This window comes from Lotus japonicus, chromosome 4, assembly GCF_012489685.1.
Source record: "Lotus japonicus ecotype B-129 chromosome 4, LjGifu_v1.2".
In the NCBI taxonomy this organism is placed as follows: domain Eukaryota; kingdom Viridiplantae; phylum Streptophyta; class Magnoliopsida; order Fabales; family Fabaceae; genus Lotus; species Lotus japonicus.
The window spans coordinates 66,518,690-66,538,614 of NC_080044.1; the positions used below are offsets into that span (position 1 = coordinate 66,518,690).

Here is a 19,925-nt window from a genome sequence, read left to right on the forward strand (position 1 = left end):
CACCCCTCATTTGATGTAATCAGAGAAACTATAATGTCACCTAACCATTTCTTCATCGTTGATCTTTACACATGTTCTAGGTGTTCAAAGATGTTTGTCACTATAAGTAATTTATGTATCAAAACTCTTTATATATTGCTTACAGTATAATATATCGCTTACAATATGATTTAATTGAATAAATATGAATATTTTTAATTGCATCAAATCAAATCTTACTTACTTACCAAAAAAAAATCAAATCTTACATTTCACTATAAAAAGTATTTGATCAAGCATGTAAAATAATAAGCAACCCATCCACTTAGTGTATAAACGTGATTTTATGTACACCAACAGAAAAACTACACTTTATCATATTGAGTTTAATATGAATTGAAAAAGTAAAATTTTGATACGTTAACTTTAACGTGGATCTACAGTGACTTTAATAGAAATTTAAATTTCGTTAAAATGAAAACTAGTCCACCAATCAAATCAAAGATGCATTTATTTCATTATTGGATTTTTTTATAATCAATAATGTATTAAATTTCATTATTGGATGATGATCCGTTCTTACTCTTAATTTTAAACAAAGATTGTATGGTAGTACATGTTTGGGTAGAAATTAAGATAGCATTTAACAACAAAATTACAATATTAGGATAAAAGTTGTTTTTTCCCCAAACTCTCACTAAACAGAATGTGTAACATATTTCCAAATAAACCATGCAATCTCCCAAATTTAAAAAAGCTGTGAAAGAAGGAAGAAGGATAGTGACAACATTAAGTTAAAAAAACGCGTTTCATTAACTTCAAACGTGTTTGGCCAAATAGGAAATAGCGTAGCGTGTTAATTAACAACTCGTTTGCTGTCAAAACAAACAAAGCCTTATATTAAAACCCTTCACCTCTCTTCTCTCACTACTTCTCTTCATTCTATAATCGATTTTCACATTCAATCGATTTTCATCATGGTGAAGTTCAGCAACAGCGTGATCGGAATTCTGAACCTACTCACCCTCGTCCTCTCAATCCCCATTCTCATCGCCGGAGTCTGGCTGAGCAAACAAGCAAACACCGAATGCGAACGGTGGCTGGAGAAACCCGTCATTGCTCTCGGCGTTTTCCTTCTCATCGTCTCACTCGCCGGCCTAATCGGCGCGTGTTGCCGCGTTTCATGGCTGCTCTGGGTTTACCTCCTCGTGATGTTCGTCCTCATCGTTCTCCTCTTCGCATTCACCATCTTCGCGTTTGTTGTCACCAATAAAGGTGCAGGGGAAGCGTTGTCGAATAAGGGGTATAAGGAGTATCGGCTTGGAGGGTACTCTGATTGGTTGCAGAAGAGGGTTAACAATGATAACAACTGGAATAGGATCAGGAGCTGTTTGCAGTCTGGGAAAGTTTGCTCTGATTTCAAATCGAAGTTTCTCAATGATACTGTTGATAAGTTCTATACTGAGAACTTGTCTGCGCTTCAGGTTAGGGGGGTTTCTTTTTTGACCTTGATTTATCTTCTGGGTTGTGATCAAAATTTGAGCTTCGTTGCGTGTGTGATTGGAATTTTGGGGTGTGAATTTGGTGCTTTCGTTGCGTGTGTGATTGAAATTTTGAGTTTGAGTTTTTTCTGTTTTGAATTATTGGAAACTTTGATTTGTTTATTTGTTGCGTGAAGGGTTGTTCTTCTGTTTTACTTGAAATTGAAACAAAGCTTTAGGTAATGAGTGATCTTCAATTCAGAAAGGTTTCTGGAAATGTGATCAATATTAGCTGAATTTTTTTGGGTGACAATGAACATGAAATTTCTGTGTGTTTAATACTATTTAAGAAGAAAAGAAAACTAGCTACATAATTATCATGCAAAAAGTTAACGTGCTTTGTGAGATATTGTTACTTTTGATGAGTAGTCAAAGCTTCTTTTTGAAAGGTGGTTTTTTAAACTTGGATTGGTTCTCATCTGAAAAAGGCTGTGTGCTCTTATGTGATTTTCTGATTTCCAATGCATTTTTTGTCGGCACTTTTAGGGGTTCTTTTTGTTAGTTTGTTTAAAAGGGTCCTGGAGCAACATGGATGCTTAAGAGTGTTGTTAGTGGGCTTAAAGTTCATCACTTTTTAGCTCTTGAATCCCCTTTTTTTAGTGAGCACTTCTGTTGCCAATAAAAATAAAATAATCTATGGTTCCATTCCATGTAGCATTAGGGCAGGGATGAATTTCTTTAGCCAATTTAAAGGATAGAAAATGATGCTTCACATAAATGAGTGCATGTTCTTGTGACTGCTTAATTTAATGGATATCTTATGATTGAATTACTTTCTGTGATACACAAATATTTATGGTGATTGGTTATTTCATGTTAATCACTTATTTTCTCTAGGTTTAAGTTCTACGGTTTCTTCTGCTGCCCCTCTTAAGTTAGTGCATATTTGGATACATGGGGAAAATAGCAGTCAGCCAAAATCAGTGTACTAAAGCTACTTAGCTTTTGTGGCTGTGCACCTTGATCTTGCCTTCACCATGAATTTCCACCGTGTATCCAAAAATGCATTTATTCAGTGCCTACAACTTCATTTTTGTGTGGCTCTGTTCCTATGGCAGGGCAGAGGGTCTACATTTAGTTCTATTTTACTGCTTTGTTACCTCATTCTAAAACTGGTGTGATTTCGTTGATTTAGAATGTTTGATACTATTTACTCCATTAGTATGTTTGGATCATGTTTTTTTTTTCTCCAAATCAATTCTGAAACCTGAAGCTACTCACAAGCTTTTTACCTTCTGATTTAGAGCTAATTGTAGAAGAATTTCTAGACATGCTCAAAATATCTGTTTCCAAATTGCACTGCAGCTGAGTGGCTGAGTGGCCCAGCTTCAATTTTGTTATCTGACTATTATCCTTTTTGGATGTTTTCTGCAGTCTGGATGCTGTAAGCCTTCAGATGATTGTAATTTCACCTATGAAAATCCAACTACCTGGACGAAGCCAGCAAATGCTACTTATACTAACACTGACTGTGATGCTTGGAATAACGATCAAACCATTCTGTGCTTCAATTGCCAATCTTGCAAGGCTGGTTTATTGCAGAACATCAAGACTGATTGGAAGAAGGTGGCTGTTGTGAACATCATATTCCTCATCTTCCTCATTATCGTGTACTCTGTCGGTTGCTGTGCATTCAGGAACAGCAGGAGGGACAATTCAAATTGGAAGAGATATAACTAGGTTGATAATGATCTTAGCATGTAGATGAGTTAGATCATTTGGTTTATATGTTGGATAATTTTCTTAATGGGTTCTATATGTGCTGAACTTTATACTGCTTTTTCAGTACAGTTTGCTATGTAAATTTCACAATTTTATATTGCAGTTTTCTAGTACCAACTGTTCTTAGATATTACTTTGGTTGGGCATACTGCATTTCCTTCTGTCCCTACATCTTATATATTGTCACTATCAGTTTGGTTGAAGCTATATGTTAGTGCTGAAAGACCATGTCATTATCAGTTTCAATAGTAACACTATTGAATTGAATTATTGATGCGTGAGGACCTAAACTGAGCTCATTGATTGACCCATCTTTTGGATAAGGAAATCATCTGTTATGAGCTTGTGAATGAAACTTCAAACATGGTCCAGCCTTAATGTCAAGTCTCTGAGTTTGATTTCTCTTAACTTCTATACACTCATTGCGATTGCTGAGTTTGCTCCATCTATCCGTTCTTGTTCTTATCCCTTAACCACTAATTTTCAAATTTCAGCTAGATTTAGGAATGAAATTGTCTATTGGTCATTTTCGTTTTCTGTTTCTGTTAAAAAGCATGTTGTTACTTTTAACTTATTGGAAGTTATAAATATTATTAGAGCACACGAGAGTGCAGTATAATCTTTTTATTTCTCAAATCTCTTGAATTTATTTTATTGTAATCTTAAATTTTGCTTAAACATAGTAAGCAGATAAGAGGATATTTCTGAAACTTCAGGAAAATTTAGCAGAGGTTTGCGTAATTTATAAACAGAGATTTACACAAACTTTTAAAATAAAAAAAAGGTTTGCAAAATAAAATACAAAAAGGCTCAAAACAAGCTTAGATCAGGAAAAAAACTCAATTTGCCCCTAAAACTGTGTTGCCAACAAACATCCAGCCCCACAACCGTTGTGGGCTATAAATGCTTCTGTGAATGAGTAGAGGATTAGAAATGTTTGAGCAACGTAAAACCAAACATATACTAGTGCGAGTGGAAGTGTTGCTTGGTAACAAAATTGGATGGAAAGAAATGGATGTAACTCATATATAGATTGGTAAGTGTTTGCTTATGTTGACGCTTGTTGTTCAGGGAAGCGCCACGACCATCACCAGAGACAATTGGTTCACACCTGTAGCTCCAACAACCCTTGTGGGCCAGAGTTAGGGGACTACTGTTCCGGGAGGTGCCAAGACTGACCTCCCTAGAACCGGTCACAACCAACTTCGGACCGAGAGCCTAGTCAGATCGATATGGCGCGACCAAACCGTGCGCACCAACGAGCTAGGCCAGGTTGGCATCAGTTGGGGATAAGATCCGGTTCACCTCAAGAATGGTTCCTCTGCTAACTTAGGCATCAAGAGCCTTTGCAGGGACCCCTCCCGGGCTTATCCACGGTGTCTGGTCCAAGAGCTTCCCCCCTCCAACTCTAGGCACACTCTCCCCCCTTTATCATCTGCTCGGATCAGCGTTCCATCATTTTAATGCAGAAAAAAACCAAAGGAAGTATAGGAATAGATTGAGATAAGTCATTTTCCCAAAATTGGATGTGTTGAGAATTCAAGTGCGGAGTTGGAGTCCCACATTGGTTAAATTGGTTGAGAGAAGACTTTATAAGAGAGGTGACCCATAAACCTAATGCCTTAAGGTTTTGGGTTAAGATGTGGTGTCGATATGTCTTATTGTCTTGCTCCTCGGCCCATGGGCTCTCCTGTCTCCCTCAATAAGTGGTATCAGAGCTGATGGTTGGTGTAGCCTTGGTAACGACTCCTTGTGTCGAAAGTCTTCCTAGTAGTGTGGCTCGGCGGCGAGTTTCGTTGAGCAGCGAACGGTGGTACAAGGGTGGATATGCTTCCGCGGAGGAGGGCCATGATAATGTGGAGGTTACTCGCACTTGAAGGGGAGATTGTTGAGAATTCAAGTGCGGAGTTGGAGTCTCACATTGGTTAAATTGGGTGAGGAGAAGACTTTATAAGAGAGGTGACTCATAAACCTAATGCCTTAAGGTTTTGAGTTAAGATGTGGCGTCGATATCTCTTGTTGTCTTGCTCCTCGGCTCATGGGTTCCTCTGTCTCCCCCAACATGATGGAAATTCACATTCACCCAAAACAAAATGGATGGAGATAAATGAAATCAAATCTTAATTTTTTTCTTAAGAGATATTATCATTTTTTTCTTAATTACCATTTTTCAGGCCATTATCTTGAATTTACTTTTTGGTTCTCTTCATTAGAAATTTTGGTGAGGGAAATTAATCATTTTTTTTTTCTAAAGCAATATCTGTATTGATGAGGAAATGGGCAGGATATACACTCTCCTCCAAAGAAATAAAAGTCATCAAACACAAGAAAGAACGCCAAACCGAATAACAACCAACCCAGTGCAGCAAGGAAAGAAAAAACCCTATACAAAACCACCTAAAAGCCCTCACAAGCCCCAAGAAGCCCCTAAAGAAACCCAAGCTCCAAACAAAACCCAAGAAACTTCCACCTGGTCCTGTTTTGGTTTCTTCAATTCTGAAGTGATCAAGTTTCACCAAAACCATCATCATGTTTTAGTCACATCAGGGCTCCATCTTGTTCTTGTCTACATGTTCTGACTTCTCTGGTAGAAGAAGAGGTTCTTCCAAATCTACCCTGCTACTTATCTCATCACCCTGCATGTTTGACGGTAGCACCTCTTGTTTAATCTCATCAAACTCTTTGGCTTTACCTCACGAGTAATGATATATACACACCTCATTTTTGAAACACTTCATTTCCACCTCTTTTTATTTCTATCTCTCTCCTCTTATTATCTATCATATCTAATACTTTCTCTCTCTTACTTTTTCTTTTCTTCCTATCTCTCTCTTCATTCCACCTCTCTCCACCTTAAAGAGAGGTGTGAAGATAACATTATTGTGTTACCCCACAGCACAATATATAAACCAGTGATGACTCCAACAGCCCCTACCAAACTGAAATGAAAGATAGTTAAGATTAGTCTTAAGTGAAATCAATCTTAATTTGCATATCATTATAATGTCAATTATTTATAATTAACAAAAGGGGAGAAAGTTATTACTATATTGTATTACCTTCCAACATATAGCTCTTCCTGTAGGAATGTAGCAGTTATCAAAGCTGTGATGACAGTTGCTAAAGGGCTGAACATTGCACAGTACAAGGGACCTCTTATTGAGATGCACCAGGATTGAATGAAGAAGCTAACAGCAATTCCAATTCCCTATTTCATCAAAATTAATTACCAGTTATTGCTAACAGTATCAGTATTATAGTTTATGAAAAGAATTAATTGAATTGTTGTTGTGGGGCATGTGGCTTACTCCATATAAACAGCATGAAATTTGAAGAGGTGAAGGTAACATCCATGCTTGAAGATTCTCCCCAGAGAGCAATGCAAATATGGCGGACTGTATTGTTGCAAAGAAACACATACCGAAGGTTGACAATAAATGGTCTGGGCAGAATGAAGAAGTTGGTACCTGTTAAAAACTTAAATCAGATCTCTATTGACGGACAGTTAAGTGTGACAAAAAAATTGGTGGAAACCCCAAATCCATGCACACTGAGAGAGATAAAAATAGATATGATGGTGATATTAGGAAAAAAGAGAGAGAAAGAAATAGAAATTGAGTGGAAACGAGATGGAAGAGCAACCGAATTCTGAATGAATTGTAACCCAAGTAATTGAAGGAAGACTTGGGAGTGCAGAGGGGGAGAACTTGTACCAATTGGCCAAAGTAACATATACAAGAAAAAATTGATATCATATTTTGTTTTGTAAATGGGGAACAAGGAAAAATCTGATTCACTAGTTAGAAGGTTTCTCTGCAAATTAATCTAATCACATTGTGAATATTAATACTATAGTAGTAAAAACATGTAGACCAGATTTTCACAAAGATCACGGTAGAATTGCCCATCATATTTTTAGATAAAACTTCAAGACATTGAATGTGTATGTGCTCTAAACTCACTTCAAAACTCAGTACTAAGATAATCCAATGTTCTGGTTTTGTTTACCTGCATGATCATCCAACTTGACCAAAAGAAGCTACTTGCTAACAGCAAAAGACACCCCAGGAGCCAATCGTCACCTCGAGATGCAGTGAGATGAATAAAAGGAATGAACTCTGTGTTTAGCAGCTTATGTCCTTTCAGCAATGCCATGGTTAATGCTCCAACCACGCAACAAACAGTCCCTAATATCTTGGCGATGAATCTCAAGCTTCTCAGATCAACTTTCTCAAATCTGATTAAAATAAACAGAGAAATGTTATTCCTCTTATTAAGCAAACTGCATATTGAGTTGAGATAAAAAGAGCCATTACCCAAAAATTGTTGCAATGAGAAAAGTTAATGCCGGTAAGAGATTAGTCATTGCAGTAGCTGCTGTAGAAGATGCATAATACAAACCTTTAAAATATGCATTCTGATTTGCTGTAGCTCTACAAGTAGGAAAAATAAAAAATTGGTTAAGTTTCAATTAATTTTTTAGCAGCATATATAAAAATCTGCAAGTGATTTTGGAAATTAAGCTATACCCAATAAGAGAGGTGACAAACATCCAAGAGTAGCTCTTTAATGTTAGTGAACTCTTTAAAGATTGTCTCCTGTAAATCAAAAGCAAACATTAATTCTAGCCGGAATTAATTAGCTCTAAATGTCAAAATTGATTCTGAAGAAAAATAAGCTGATGCGGAAAAGTACTCTACCTCTTAGAGGAAAAGAAGATAGGTGTGAGTGCCAAAGTGGCTATGCCGTGCCTGTAGACTACAAAGATTGGTGGACTCAATCCATCAAACATAGCTGCTCTTGTGAGGATGGCAAGAATTGCATAATAACATTGTAAACCTATCATGGCAATTAAAGGAAGATAACCCATTTTTTGAGATTTTTGTGATGTTTGTCTAAACTTGAAAATTGAAATGAATATGCAAACACTATGAGACACTTGATATATATATATAAATACTTAAAATGAATAGTGTGGATGTGAATGCTACATTCACATTGAGCGTGTTGGCTCAAAGGTGGCTATTTTAGTATTTAATTATGTTAAACATTATTAGCATGGGTTATAACATTAATGGGGTGAGTTAGATTAACAAAATAAACAAAGATACAGACACATCGTAGAGAGGTATCAAATATAAAGTTCGTCTCATTTCAAAGTAGTGCGCTGATTGGGGATCATAAAAAAAATTTAATTTATTCACATTGTATTTTCTTTTTCATCTCATTTCTACTTACTTCTTCTTTCTAACTCTTTCTTATTTTCTTTCCGGCCGCGATTGGAGTATCTTTTATTTATATCTCTTTTCCTTTTTATCTCTCATTTAATAGAGATAGGTGAGGTTGAAATGTAAATGAATGATTATTGAAAAAAGTCCACCAAATGAAATGTCAGGTGGATATATATTGCCTACATGATTGGTTGCAATATGAAAAAGAAAAATGATTTAGATATATACACGTTCAAGGACTGTAAACATAAAAAATATAAAATACAGCTCCTACTCCCGATTTGATTTATGAATTATTAAGATAATGACATTTTCCATTGTTTCTTTATTTTTCTTTTCTCATCACATTTGTGTTCACGAAGTCAACCAAAGATGACCAAATTCAGAATGCCAAAGAGAAAAATCTAAATTTAGCTTGTTTCATTGAAGTGAACATCCCTCCTTCTTTGGCCAGCCTTACGTATATTCATTTGAAACTCTAAAACTACCATGTAACTACTCATCACCACATAACTGCAAATGTCATGGTGTAGGGTTTATATCTTTAACTCGTTCAACCGTAAAAATGCTTCTAAATATTAGTCATAATCTAAAGTACATGAAAAATAGATCCAATAAGGATTCACCTATAAGATTAGATTAGGGGAAGCTGCCCCCACTAACTTTTTAAAATATTACACCAATGATATACATAGTATTAGAATAATGTGTCTTACATTGCTTCACAAAGTTAGGAGTGCCCCCATACAACCAAACTCATATACTTTTTTTGGTTTAGAGAAAAAGAGAGAAGAGCGAAAATGAGTAAAGAAAGTTGTGAAATAAAAAGAGATTTTATAATTTATTTGGTATAATAGTAAAAGAGAAGAGAAGATAATGAACGGTCTCACTTCCCTCCTGGGTTCTCTTTCTGTTTTATTGAGGTTCGTTTCCCCGTATTCAAGTATAAAGTCGTACCACTTTCTATCAGTCAAAAGCTGATACACCCCCCCTCTCATGCTCCCATGGCCCGCTTACCAAGGAATAGAAAAGGAGGAACGGGGGCCAAAGCTTGAGGTATGTATTTTTTCTCTTCTTCTATTTCGTTGGCAGAATAGAAATAGAAAAGGTTACTTAGTAAATATAAACATATTTAATAAATAAGTATGCTGATTGTGAAGAGATAAAATGAGAAAATAAGTACAAAATTACATGCTTCAACTTTCTCTTCAAATTGATGAGACCACATAAAGATTGTAAGCACATGTTTTTATCTCCTCCCCCCTCTCTCTCTCTCTCTCTCTCCCTCCCTCCCTCCCTCCCTCCCTCCTACGAAACAAGGTTGACGTCGCCTCTCTAACTCCTCTAACTTTCCCACCCTAACTCTTCCTTTCAAAATTATCTCTAACAAACATAGTTTTCTTATAGCGGGCTATGAATACTATTAAGAATCAATGTAAAATCATTTGAGAAATTAATGATTAAATATGATTGTTTAGTTACTTATATAATATGAAAGGTAAATATTTAATAGTGTTGAGAATAAAAAAATTGTGCATATCCTCCAAAATATGAAAATTTGTAAGGAACAATTATGATGCACTTTAATTCACACTTTTTTAATAGCAATATGTAATATTTTTAATGTTACAAAATTACATGTGTATATTGCCCCATGTCTCAAAATTTCTAGATCCGTCACTCAATATGTTACCCTAAGATCGGTCGCCAATTGATGAGTGTTATTACGTGAGGGAGTATACCTTGTTATAACATGAGAGGGGTACAGACATGGATATATTTTATATCGACATTGGGCAAGGAGTGAACCACATTAGTGAAGGACGCCACATCTTTTGCTCAAAATCTTAAAGCACTGGGTGTATGAGTCATTTCACTTATATACTATTTAACACTCTCACTTTTACTCAATGTAGGACTTTTTTTATTTTACTTCTTATTTACACTTGAAAAATTCCTAACAACGAGATCTACCACTCCAGTCCAATCATTTATTTCTCTTATTTTTCTATCTCACTCTAGGTGTCTACAACAATATTTGAGCTGTGTCAAGCAAACATTAATGAAAAAAAAGACTAATGGCTCATTTGATATGTAGTATAATATAAAACCTGATAGTATCAGCCTTGCTAGGATAGAGTCTGATAAAAATTTAATATTATACAACGTTTGGTCATACGCTGTACAACTTTTCACGTCATTTAAGTTAATATGCATTCTATGTTTCATGAAATATTGAATACTGATATATAATATAAAAATGAGGATAGTGTTAGTGGGTAATGATGGGTAGTGGCGATGGTGGTTGCGACAACGGTAGTGGTGGCGGGTGATGGATGGTGTGGCGGTAGAGGTGACAATGGTGATGCTGAGTAGTGACGGCGATGAAGGGCGGCAGTGGTCGTGGTGACAATGGTGGTGGGTCGCGTTTGTAAGTAGTGGTAGCGGCGATGGCGATTGTGGTGGTGTGGAGGTGGTAGGTGGTAGTGGTGGACAATATTGTGGTGATGGAAGTGTTGTAGGGTGATGGTGAGTGGTGACGACAGTGACAGATCGACTGGTGGCGGTGGCGGTATTGGAAGGTGATGCTGCTGATGGTGGTGGTAGAGACAGTGGTGGTGGCGGCTGTGGTGGCAGTGGCATTAGTGATGGCGGCAGTGACGGTGGTTGTTAGTGATGTCGGTGGAGATGGTGGCGAAGGTGGAGGGTAGTGGTGGCGGTGGTAGATTCAATATTTTCAAGTAGCTTATACATCATACTTTTATCTGATTTTATCTATTATCTATAGGGTGGATTAAATAATCTATCATTTTAATGTATAAGAGTGAATCGATGAATAAGCATATACAATACAATGTTAGCACTTGACAATGAACAAATTTATAATGTATTATATAAATTTGTGTTGAAGCAAGTGTAATTCATATAGTTAGTTAGGCTCAGGAGGATTAACTAGTGTATAGTTAATGAGTGCTATATATAGTACACAATGTAACTGAGTTTGTGAGAGCAATTAATAAACAATTAATCATTTTTCTCTCAAGACTTATCTCTTTCTAGTTTTCTCTCTCTCTCTCTCTCTAGAGAACCTTCTGGTTCTAACAGTGGTATCAAGAGCTCATCAATCAGGAGCCTGTGGTGGTGCCCAGGGCGGTGCAAGGTGGTGCTGCGGCGGCGCAAGGAGTTCCAGTGGCGGAGCTCAAGGCAGAGATCATCGGGTTGAGAGAATTGAAGAGAATTCAAGAAGAATCGAAGAACAGAGGGCAATGTCAAGATCGAATTCGCTTCCGATGAATCTTCCTACTCTCGATGGGAAGAATTATGAGCATTGGAGTGTCCAGATGAAAGCAATTTTCGGATTCCAAGAGTGCCTTGAGGTTGTTGAATCTGGGTTTGAAAAAATCACTGAATCTTCTTCTGAAACCCAGAAATCTGCACACAGTGAAGCCAAGAAGAAGGATTGCAAGGCAACTTTCTTGATTCATCAGTGCGTTGATGCTGCAAATTTTGAGAAGATCTCAAAGGCAAAATCTTCAAAAGAAGCATGGGAGATATTGGAGAAAAGTCATTCTGGGTTGGCAAAGGTGAAGAAAGTTAGACTCCAGACGATGAGGAGGCAATATGAACTGCTTCAGATGGAGGAGCAAGAATCTATTGCAGAATACTTCACCAGAATCAGAAGCTTGACCAACCAAATGAAGACCTATGGTGAGAGCATGCCAGATCAAGGAATTGTTGAAAAGGTACTCAGAACCCTTACTCCCAAATTTGATCATGTAGTGGTAGCAATAGAGGAATCTAAGGACACTGAAACTCTCAAGATCGATGAGTTACAAGGATCCTTAGAGGCACATGAACAAAGATTCAAGGAGAGATCAGGTGATAGGGAATCTGAACAAGCTTTGAGTGCTCAATGGAGAGGAAAAAAATAATTCTGGGCAGAATGATAAGAAGAAAGACAAGGGAAAATGGACTGGGGATAAGAGGAATGATGGTGGAGGATCAAGCTCACAAGAGCAAAGATCTCAGAAGTCAAATTCTGATTCAAGTCATGCCAAGAAAGGTGGAAACCAGAACAATGGGAAACAGAAGAAGGATAAGAGCAAGATCCAGTGTTTCAAATGCAGAAATTGGGGGCATTTTGCTTCAGAATGCAAGCAAAAGAAGGCTACCCGAGGCAAGGAAGAGGAAGCCAGATTAGCCAAAGATGATGATTCAGATTCTGATGAGGTTCTGTTGTTAGCAAGGTGTGAAAATCCAGATTTGAACACTGAAGAATCTGAGAGCAAGGTGCTAATGGTGACTACCAAGAATGACCAGAATGCTTCCAACAACTGGTATCTTGACACAGGGTGCTCCAATCATATGACTGGGCACAAGGAGTGGTTTGTATCCATCGATGATTCTGTGAAGACAAGGGTGAAATTTGCGGATGATAGCTTCATTCGTGCAGAAGGAATTGGGAGGGTGATGTTCCAGAGGCAGAATGGAAAAACTTCCTACATTGCAAATGTCTTGTATGTGCCTAAGATGAAGAACAATCTTCTCAGCCTAGGCCAGCTACTTGACAAAGGGTACAGGATGAGGTTAGAGGACAGAATGCTAAAGGTTTTCAACAAGAAGCGGGTTCTGATTCTCAAAGCACCACTCTCACAGAACAAGACATTCAAGGTTCCCCTTCACATCAAAGATCACAAATGTTTGGAGGCAGTGGCTGATGAATCATGGAAGTGGCATCACAGATTGGGTCACCTCAACTTCAGGAGCTTGGAACAGATGAGCAAGGAAGGATTGGTGACTGGACTACCTCACATCAAATCACCAACTGAATTGTGTGATGAATGCATGACAAGTAAGCAGTCCAGAAACTCTTTTGTTTCACATATACCAACTAGAACTACTAAACCATTAGAAGTTGTATATAGTGATGTGTGTGGACCTTTTGAGGTTCAATCTATTGGAGGGAATAGATACTTTGTGACTTTCAAGGATGATTTCACAAGGAAGTTATGGGTGTATCTCATTCAGAAAAAGAGTGAAGTCTTTGGAAAATTCAGAAGCTTCAAGAGACTTGTTGAGAAACAATGTGGTGAGAAGCTGAAGCTGCTGAGAAGTGATGGAGGAGGGGAGTATGTTTCACATGAGTTTTCTGATTTCTGTGAAAAGGAAGGCATCACACATGAGGTGATTGCCCCATACACTCCTCAGCATAATGGAACTGCTGAAAGAGTCAACAGAACCATTCTCAATATGGCTAGGAGTATGCTGAAGACTAAAAAGCTTCCCAAGAAGTTTTGGGGTGAAGCAGTGGCTACTGCAGCCTACATTCTGAACAGGTGCAGTACAAAAAGGCTGAAGAACATGACACCAGAGGAGGCATGGTCAGGAAACAAGCCAAGTGTGAAGCACTTTAGGGTGTTTGGCTCAATTTGCTATAAGCATGTCCCTGATAATAAGAGGAAGAAGTTGGATGATAAGGGTGAAGGATTGATTCTCCTAGGATATCATTCAACAGGTGCTTATAAGGTGTTTGACCCTGCAACTGGTAGCAGTTCATTTAGTAGAGACTTGAGGTTTGATGAGTCTCAACAATGGGATTGGAGCTCAGATACAACAGCTTCAAGGAAAGTCTCTTATCTAGACTTTGACAGTGGTCAGGAAATTACAAGTGGTGAAGGTAATGCCACTACTACTGTAACTCAGAGACCTCAAAGGGAAAGACAATTTCCAGCTAGATTGAGGGATTATGAGGTGTTCCCTGATTCCACAATCACATCTGAAGGTGATTTTGTGCACATGGCTCTCTTAGCTGAAATGGAACCAGTGACTTTTGAGAAGGCAGCTAAGGAACCTCACTGGATTGAAGCTATGAAGGAGGAAATCAGATCCATTGAGAAGAATGGCACATGGGAACTCACTTCATTACCCACTGGGAAGAAAGCTATCTCAGTAAAGTGGGTTTATAAAGTGAAATTGAAGCCAGATGGGACAGTGGCTAAGTACAAAGCCAGGCTAGTGGCCAAAGGTTTCTTGCAAAGACCAGGGCTGGATTTTGATGAGGTTTTTGCTCCTGTGGCAAGGATAGAGACAGTAAGGCTAGTTATTGCAATTGCAAGTTCTCAGAAATGGTCTCTATACCAGATGGACGTTAAATCTGCATTCTTGAATGGTCCACTGGATGAGGAAGTGTTTGTATCTCAGCCACCTGGATTTGAAGTTTCTAACCAAGAAAAGAAGGTGTACAGATTGCATAAGGCACTCTATGGATTAAAGCAAGCTCCCAGAGCTTGGAACAAGAGGATAGATGGCTTTCTCTTGCAGCTTGGATTTCATAGATGCAAAAGTGAGCATGGTATCTACATTAAAGGTAACTCCCTGGATTCTTTGATGATCATATGCCTATATGTAGATGACCTACTGATAACTGGCAGCAAGGATGATGAGATTGAGGATTTCAAAGGAAAATTGAAATTGGAGTTTGAAATGTCAGATTTGGGGTCCCTTTCATATTTCTTAGGGATTGAGTTTTTCAGAAGTGATGATGGGATTCTAATGCATCAGAAAAAGTACATTACTGATGTACTTAGAAGGTTCAATATGCTTGAATGTAATCCGGCTTCAACTCCTGTTGAAACTGGAAATTTGTTGAGCACAGGAGTCCCTGAAGATCAAGCTGTTGATTCAACTCTCTACAGGCAGATGATAGGCTCTCTGAGGTACATTTGCAACTCCAGGCCTGACATAGCCTATGGTGTTGGCTTAGTCAGCAGATTCATGGAGGATCCTAAACATTCTCATATGCTGGCAGTAAAGAGGTTGCTTAGATACTTGAAGGGAACCATGGATCATGGGATTTTGTTCCCAGCTGAGAAGAATAAGGAGTTAAAAGTTGTGTATGGCTACACAGATGCTGACTGATGTGGGGATAAAAGTGATAGAAAAAGCACCACTGGTTATTTGTTCAGATATGGGGATGCATCAGTGAGTTGGAGTTCAAAGAAGCAACAAGTTGTAGCCTTGTCATCATGTGAAGCTGAGTACATAGCAGCTTGCATGGGTGGATGTCAAGCTTTATGGTTGCAGTCATTGCTCAAGGAAATGGGAATGCACACTGAAGATCCTATGCTACTGCTAGTGGACAATAAGTCAGCAATCAATCTAGCCAAGAACCCTGTGTCTCATGGTCGTAGTAAACACATTGAGACCAGGTATCATTTTCTGAGAGATCAAGTAGACAAGAAGAACTTGAAGTTAGAGTTTTGCAAGTCTGAGGAACAACTTGCAGATATACTCACAAAGCCCTTGAAGAGGGACACTTTTGTAAAGCTGAAGGTGCAGCTTGGAATTGTTAGTTTAGCTAGTATGAATTAGGGAGGTGTGTTGAAGCAAGTGTAATTCATATAGTTAGTTAGGCTCAGGAGGATTAACTAGTGTATAGTTAATGAGTGCTATATATAGTACACAATGTAACTGAGTTTGTGAGAGCAATTAATAAACAATTAATCATTTTTCTCTCAAGACTTATCTCTTTCTAGTTTTTTCTCTCTCTCTCTCTAGAGAACCTTCTGGTTCTAACAATTTGAACCATCATGCATAATAAGACGTACCAAAAAGTCTTAAATATAGAAACAGCAGTATTTGGGGTACCGTACGACAAAAAAAAAAGAACCCTCTAAAGTGGACAATTTTAAAGGGAAAAAAAATCTCATTTTTGTGGTACTTAAAATCAGCCACAAAAGTAGAGTTTTTTTTGTGTTCATACTATTTTGCGTTCCACTATCTTTTTCGATAAAGAAAACAATGAGAGTATATGCAACAGGAAGAGATTGAGGGAAAAATAATGTGCTTGTGAAATGTAATACCCTTTAGCACCTACACCACATTCTTTCTGTGGCATTCCTCACGTCTCATTGTGGAAGAATCGATTGCTTGGTAACAAAATTTGAGGGAAAGAAATGGATGTAACTCATAGATTGTTTAGTGTTTGCTTGTTTTGACGTTTGTAAAGTTGAAAACTGAAAGTGCATCATTTTAATGCATAAAAAGAGCAAAGGAAGTAAAGGGGTAGATTGAGATAAGTCATTTTCCCAAAATTGGATGGAAGTTCACATTCACACAAAAAATGGATGGAGATAAATCAAATCAAATCTTAATTTTTTCCCCAAGACATATTATCACTTTTTCTTAATTACCATTTTTCAGGTCATGATCTTGAATTTACTTTTAGGTTCACTTCATTAGAAATTTTGGTGAAGGAAATTAATCATCTTTAAGCTGTCATTTGTTCATGTTTAAGTCTCTTAAATTCTGAAATGGTCAAGTTTCACCAAAACTATGATTGTTTATGTCACATCATGGCTCCATCTTGCTCTTGTCTACATGTTCTGACTTCTCTGGCAGAAGAAGAGGTTCTTCCAAATCTACCTGGCTACTTATCTCATCACCCTGCATGTTTGATTGTAGCACCTCTTGTTTAATCTCTTCAAATTCTTTGGCTTTACCCCACAGCACAATATATAAACCAGTGATGACTCCAACAGCCCCCACCAAACTGAAGAATTGAAAGATAGTTAAGATTAGACTTAAGTAAAATCAATCTTAATAAAGTCTAATTTGTAAAATTGAAGCTTATTACCTTCCAATGTATAGCTCTTCCTGTAGGAATGTAGCAGCTATGAAAGCTGTGAGAACTGTAGATAAAGGATTGAACATTGCACAGTACAATGGACCACTTATTGAGATGCACCAGGATTGAATGAAGAAGCTCACAGCAATTCCAATTCCCTATTTCACAAAAATTACCATTTGATAATCAGTATTATTGTAAATGCAACAAATTAACCATTACTAGTTGCTTGTGAGTTGTGACTTACTCCATATAAACAGCATGAAATTTCAAGAGGTGAATGTAACATCCATGCTTGAAAATTCTCCCCATAGAACAATGCAAATAGGGCTGACTGTATTGTTGCAAAGAAACACATGCAGAAGGTTGATAATAAATGGTCTGGGCAGGATGAAGAAATTGGTACCTGTTGAAGTTCAATTCATCAGATCTCTATTGATTGATGAAATAAGTGTTGGAAAAAAAATAATTGACACCCCCGAATGCATCCACACCCAGAGATAGATAGAAATAGAACAGAAAGATATGGACCAAACTTGAAGTTGAGCGATGATGTGTTAGGAAAAAAAAATTGAAATAGAAAATTAGTAGAAATGTGATGGAAGAGTAAGACGTGGATGGGGGAACTTGCACAAGTAGGCTAAAGTAATGTGTGAAAAAAAAAAATTTGACATCATATTTGATTTTGTCTACTGAATAACAGGAAAGATTTGGTTCACAAATTACAACAATTCATTTGCAAATTAATTTTAGCGGATAAGTAGTGCATTGTAAATTCCACGTGCAGAGTAAAAATATAGTTGATGGACGGATGGACCAGTGAATGTGTCTCTGATCCAAACTCACATGAAAATCCTATACAAAGACAATCCAATGTTCTGGTTTTATTTACCTGCATGATTATCCAACTTGACCAGAAAACACTACTTGCTAACAGTAAAGAACAACCCAGCAGCCAATCGTCACCTCGAGATGCAGTGAGATGAATAAAAGGAATGAACTCTGTGTTTAACAGCTTATGTCCTTTCAGCAATGCCATGGTTAATGCTCCAACTACACAACAAACAGTCCCTAATATCTTTGCCATGAATCTCAAGCTTCTCAGATCAACTTTCTCAAATCTGATTCAAAAAACAGAAAATGAATTATTTCTCACATTAATCAAACTGCATGTTTAGTGGGGATAAGAGCCCTTACCCAAAAATTGCTGCAATAACAAAAGTTAAGGCGGGTATGAGATTACTCATTGCAGTAGCTGCTGTAGAAGATGCATAATACAAACCTTGAAAATATGTGTTCTGATTTGCTGTAACTCTACAAGTAGGAAAAAAGAAAAAAATGGGTGAGTTTCAAATATTTTTTTTAGCAGCATATATAAAATTGCAAGTGATTTTGGAAATAAGCTATATACCCAATAAGAGAGGTGGCAAACATCAAAGAGTAGCTCCTGAATCTTAATGAACTCTTCAAAGATTGTCTCCTGTAATCATAAGCAAACATTAATTCGAGGGAAAGCTCTAGGTATCAGAATTGATTATGAAGAAAATACGCTGATTCAGAGAGAGAGAAATACCTCTTAGAGGAAAAAAAGATGGGTGTGAGTGCCAAAGTGGCTATGCCTTGCCTGTACACTACAAAGATTGGGGGACTCAATCCATCTAACAGAGCAGCTCTTGTGAGAATGGCAAGAATTGCATAATAAAATTGTAAACCTATCATGGCAATTACAGGAAGATGACCAACACCTACACCACCCATTTTTGAGATTTTCTAGATGCTGTCTAAACTTGAAAATTGAAATGAATATGCAACACTTCGATATACTTGGTCTATATAAATACTAGAAATGAATGAATGTGGATGTGAATGCTACCTACTAGCATTGAGCTGTGTCAGCTCAAATGTTTTATTTTTTGTCTTTATCTCGCCGCTAGTTGCTAATTAATTATCTTAAACATAATTATTAGCATGAGTTGTTATAATTTAATGGGGTGATTTTCATAAGCTTAAACAAAATAAATAAAGATAAAGACACACATCGTGGAGTGGTATCAAAGATGAAGTTCGTCTCTTTTCAGAGATGTGCGGAGATTGGGGATCATTAAAAAAAGAAGAAGCTTCTAGTAAGGAAGGAAGGGCCAGGGATAACTGGACAGAACGTATGTCGATGCTGAGTCGTTTTGAGCCATACATGTCATAGGAAAAATTAGATGAATATTGCCAAGTATCATGGGTTGCAATCTGACAAAGAAATGTTGGACAGAAACCACACTAGACTTAAAAAATTATATAAGAGTAAGAAAAGGAAGAATGTTTGGTAAATTTAGTGTGTGTTTGGATGAGCGTTAGCATAATCGAGTTTTTAAATATATCATAAAAGTAAATTTTTTAGGCAAGATTTGTTTTAATAACTTTCATTAGAATTACGTTAAAAAAAAAAACTTTCATTAGAATTGATTGATTTTTAATGTGTAATTACCAAAATACCCTATAGATATTATAATATATATATATATACACTAATTATTTTTTAATTTTATGGCAATATGAATTAGTTTATTAAATTAATGATATTTATGAATTAGATGTAAATGGATTATATTCCAAATAGGTCTGTCTGTATTGATCAACATATATATAACTTTACTCATACATTAATACAATATTAATTAGTTATTAATAATTTTTTATATTAATTATTGATTATACAAATTTAAAAATTAAATGTCAATACTATAAAAATTTAATCATTAATCATACTTAAAGAAATTTAATAATAATTATAAAAATAATAAAAAATAAAATTGTCATTAACATAAAAATATT

General features: G+C 36.9%; 3 protein-coding genes across 3 annotated transcripts; 1 reads left to right on the forward strand and 2 right to left on the reverse strand.

The window, feature by feature from the left end:
• The first annotated feature begins 842 nt into the window (after window positions 1–842).
• Window positions 843–3,355, forward strand: LOC130711826 (tetraspanin-8-like). The gene is made up of 2 exons (XM_057561586.1): window positions 843–1,463; window positions 2,895–3,355. Exons 1-2 carry the CDS (start codon window positions 957–959, stop codon window positions 3,198–3,200), a joined length of 813 nt encoding a protein of 270 aa, XP_057417569.1. The 5' UTR covers window positions 843–956; the 3' UTR covers window positions 3,201–3,355.
• A 2,064-nt stretch (window positions 3,356–5,419) lies between these two features.
• Window positions 5,420–9,735, reverse strand: LOC130710066 (WAT1-related protein At4g28040-like). Its single transcript, XM_057559221.1, has 8 exons — window positions 7,943–9,735; window positions 7,772–7,840; window positions 7,559–7,675; window positions 7,251–7,479; window positions 6,551–6,709; window positions 6,302–6,450; window positions 6,132–6,181; window positions 5,420–5,934 (listed from the first exon to the last, which is right to left on the reverse strand). Exons 1-8 carry the CDS (start codon window positions 8,110–8,112, stop codon window positions 5,786–5,788), a joined length of 1,092 nt encoding a protein of 363 aa, XP_057415204.1. The 5' UTR covers window positions 8,113–9,735; the 3' UTR covers window positions 5,420–5,785.
• Window positions 9,736–16,555: 6,820 nt separating this feature from the next.
• LOC130711069 (WAT1-related protein At4g28040-like) lies at window positions 16,556–18,909 on the reverse strand. The gene is made up of 7 exons (XM_057560524.1): window positions 18,673–18,909; window positions 18,511–18,579; window positions 18,297–18,413; window positions 17,992–18,220; window positions 17,347–17,505; window positions 17,109–17,257; window positions 16,556–17,024 (listed from the first exon to the last, which is right to left on the reverse strand). The coding sequence occupies exons 1-7, from the start codon at window positions 18,855–18,857 to the stop codon at window positions 16,826–16,828; spliced, it is 1,107 nt and encodes a 368-aa protein (XP_057416507.1). The 5' UTR covers window positions 18,858–18,909; the 3' UTR covers window positions 16,556–16,825.
• Between the last annotated feature and the right edge of the window lie 1,016 nt (window positions 18,910–19,925).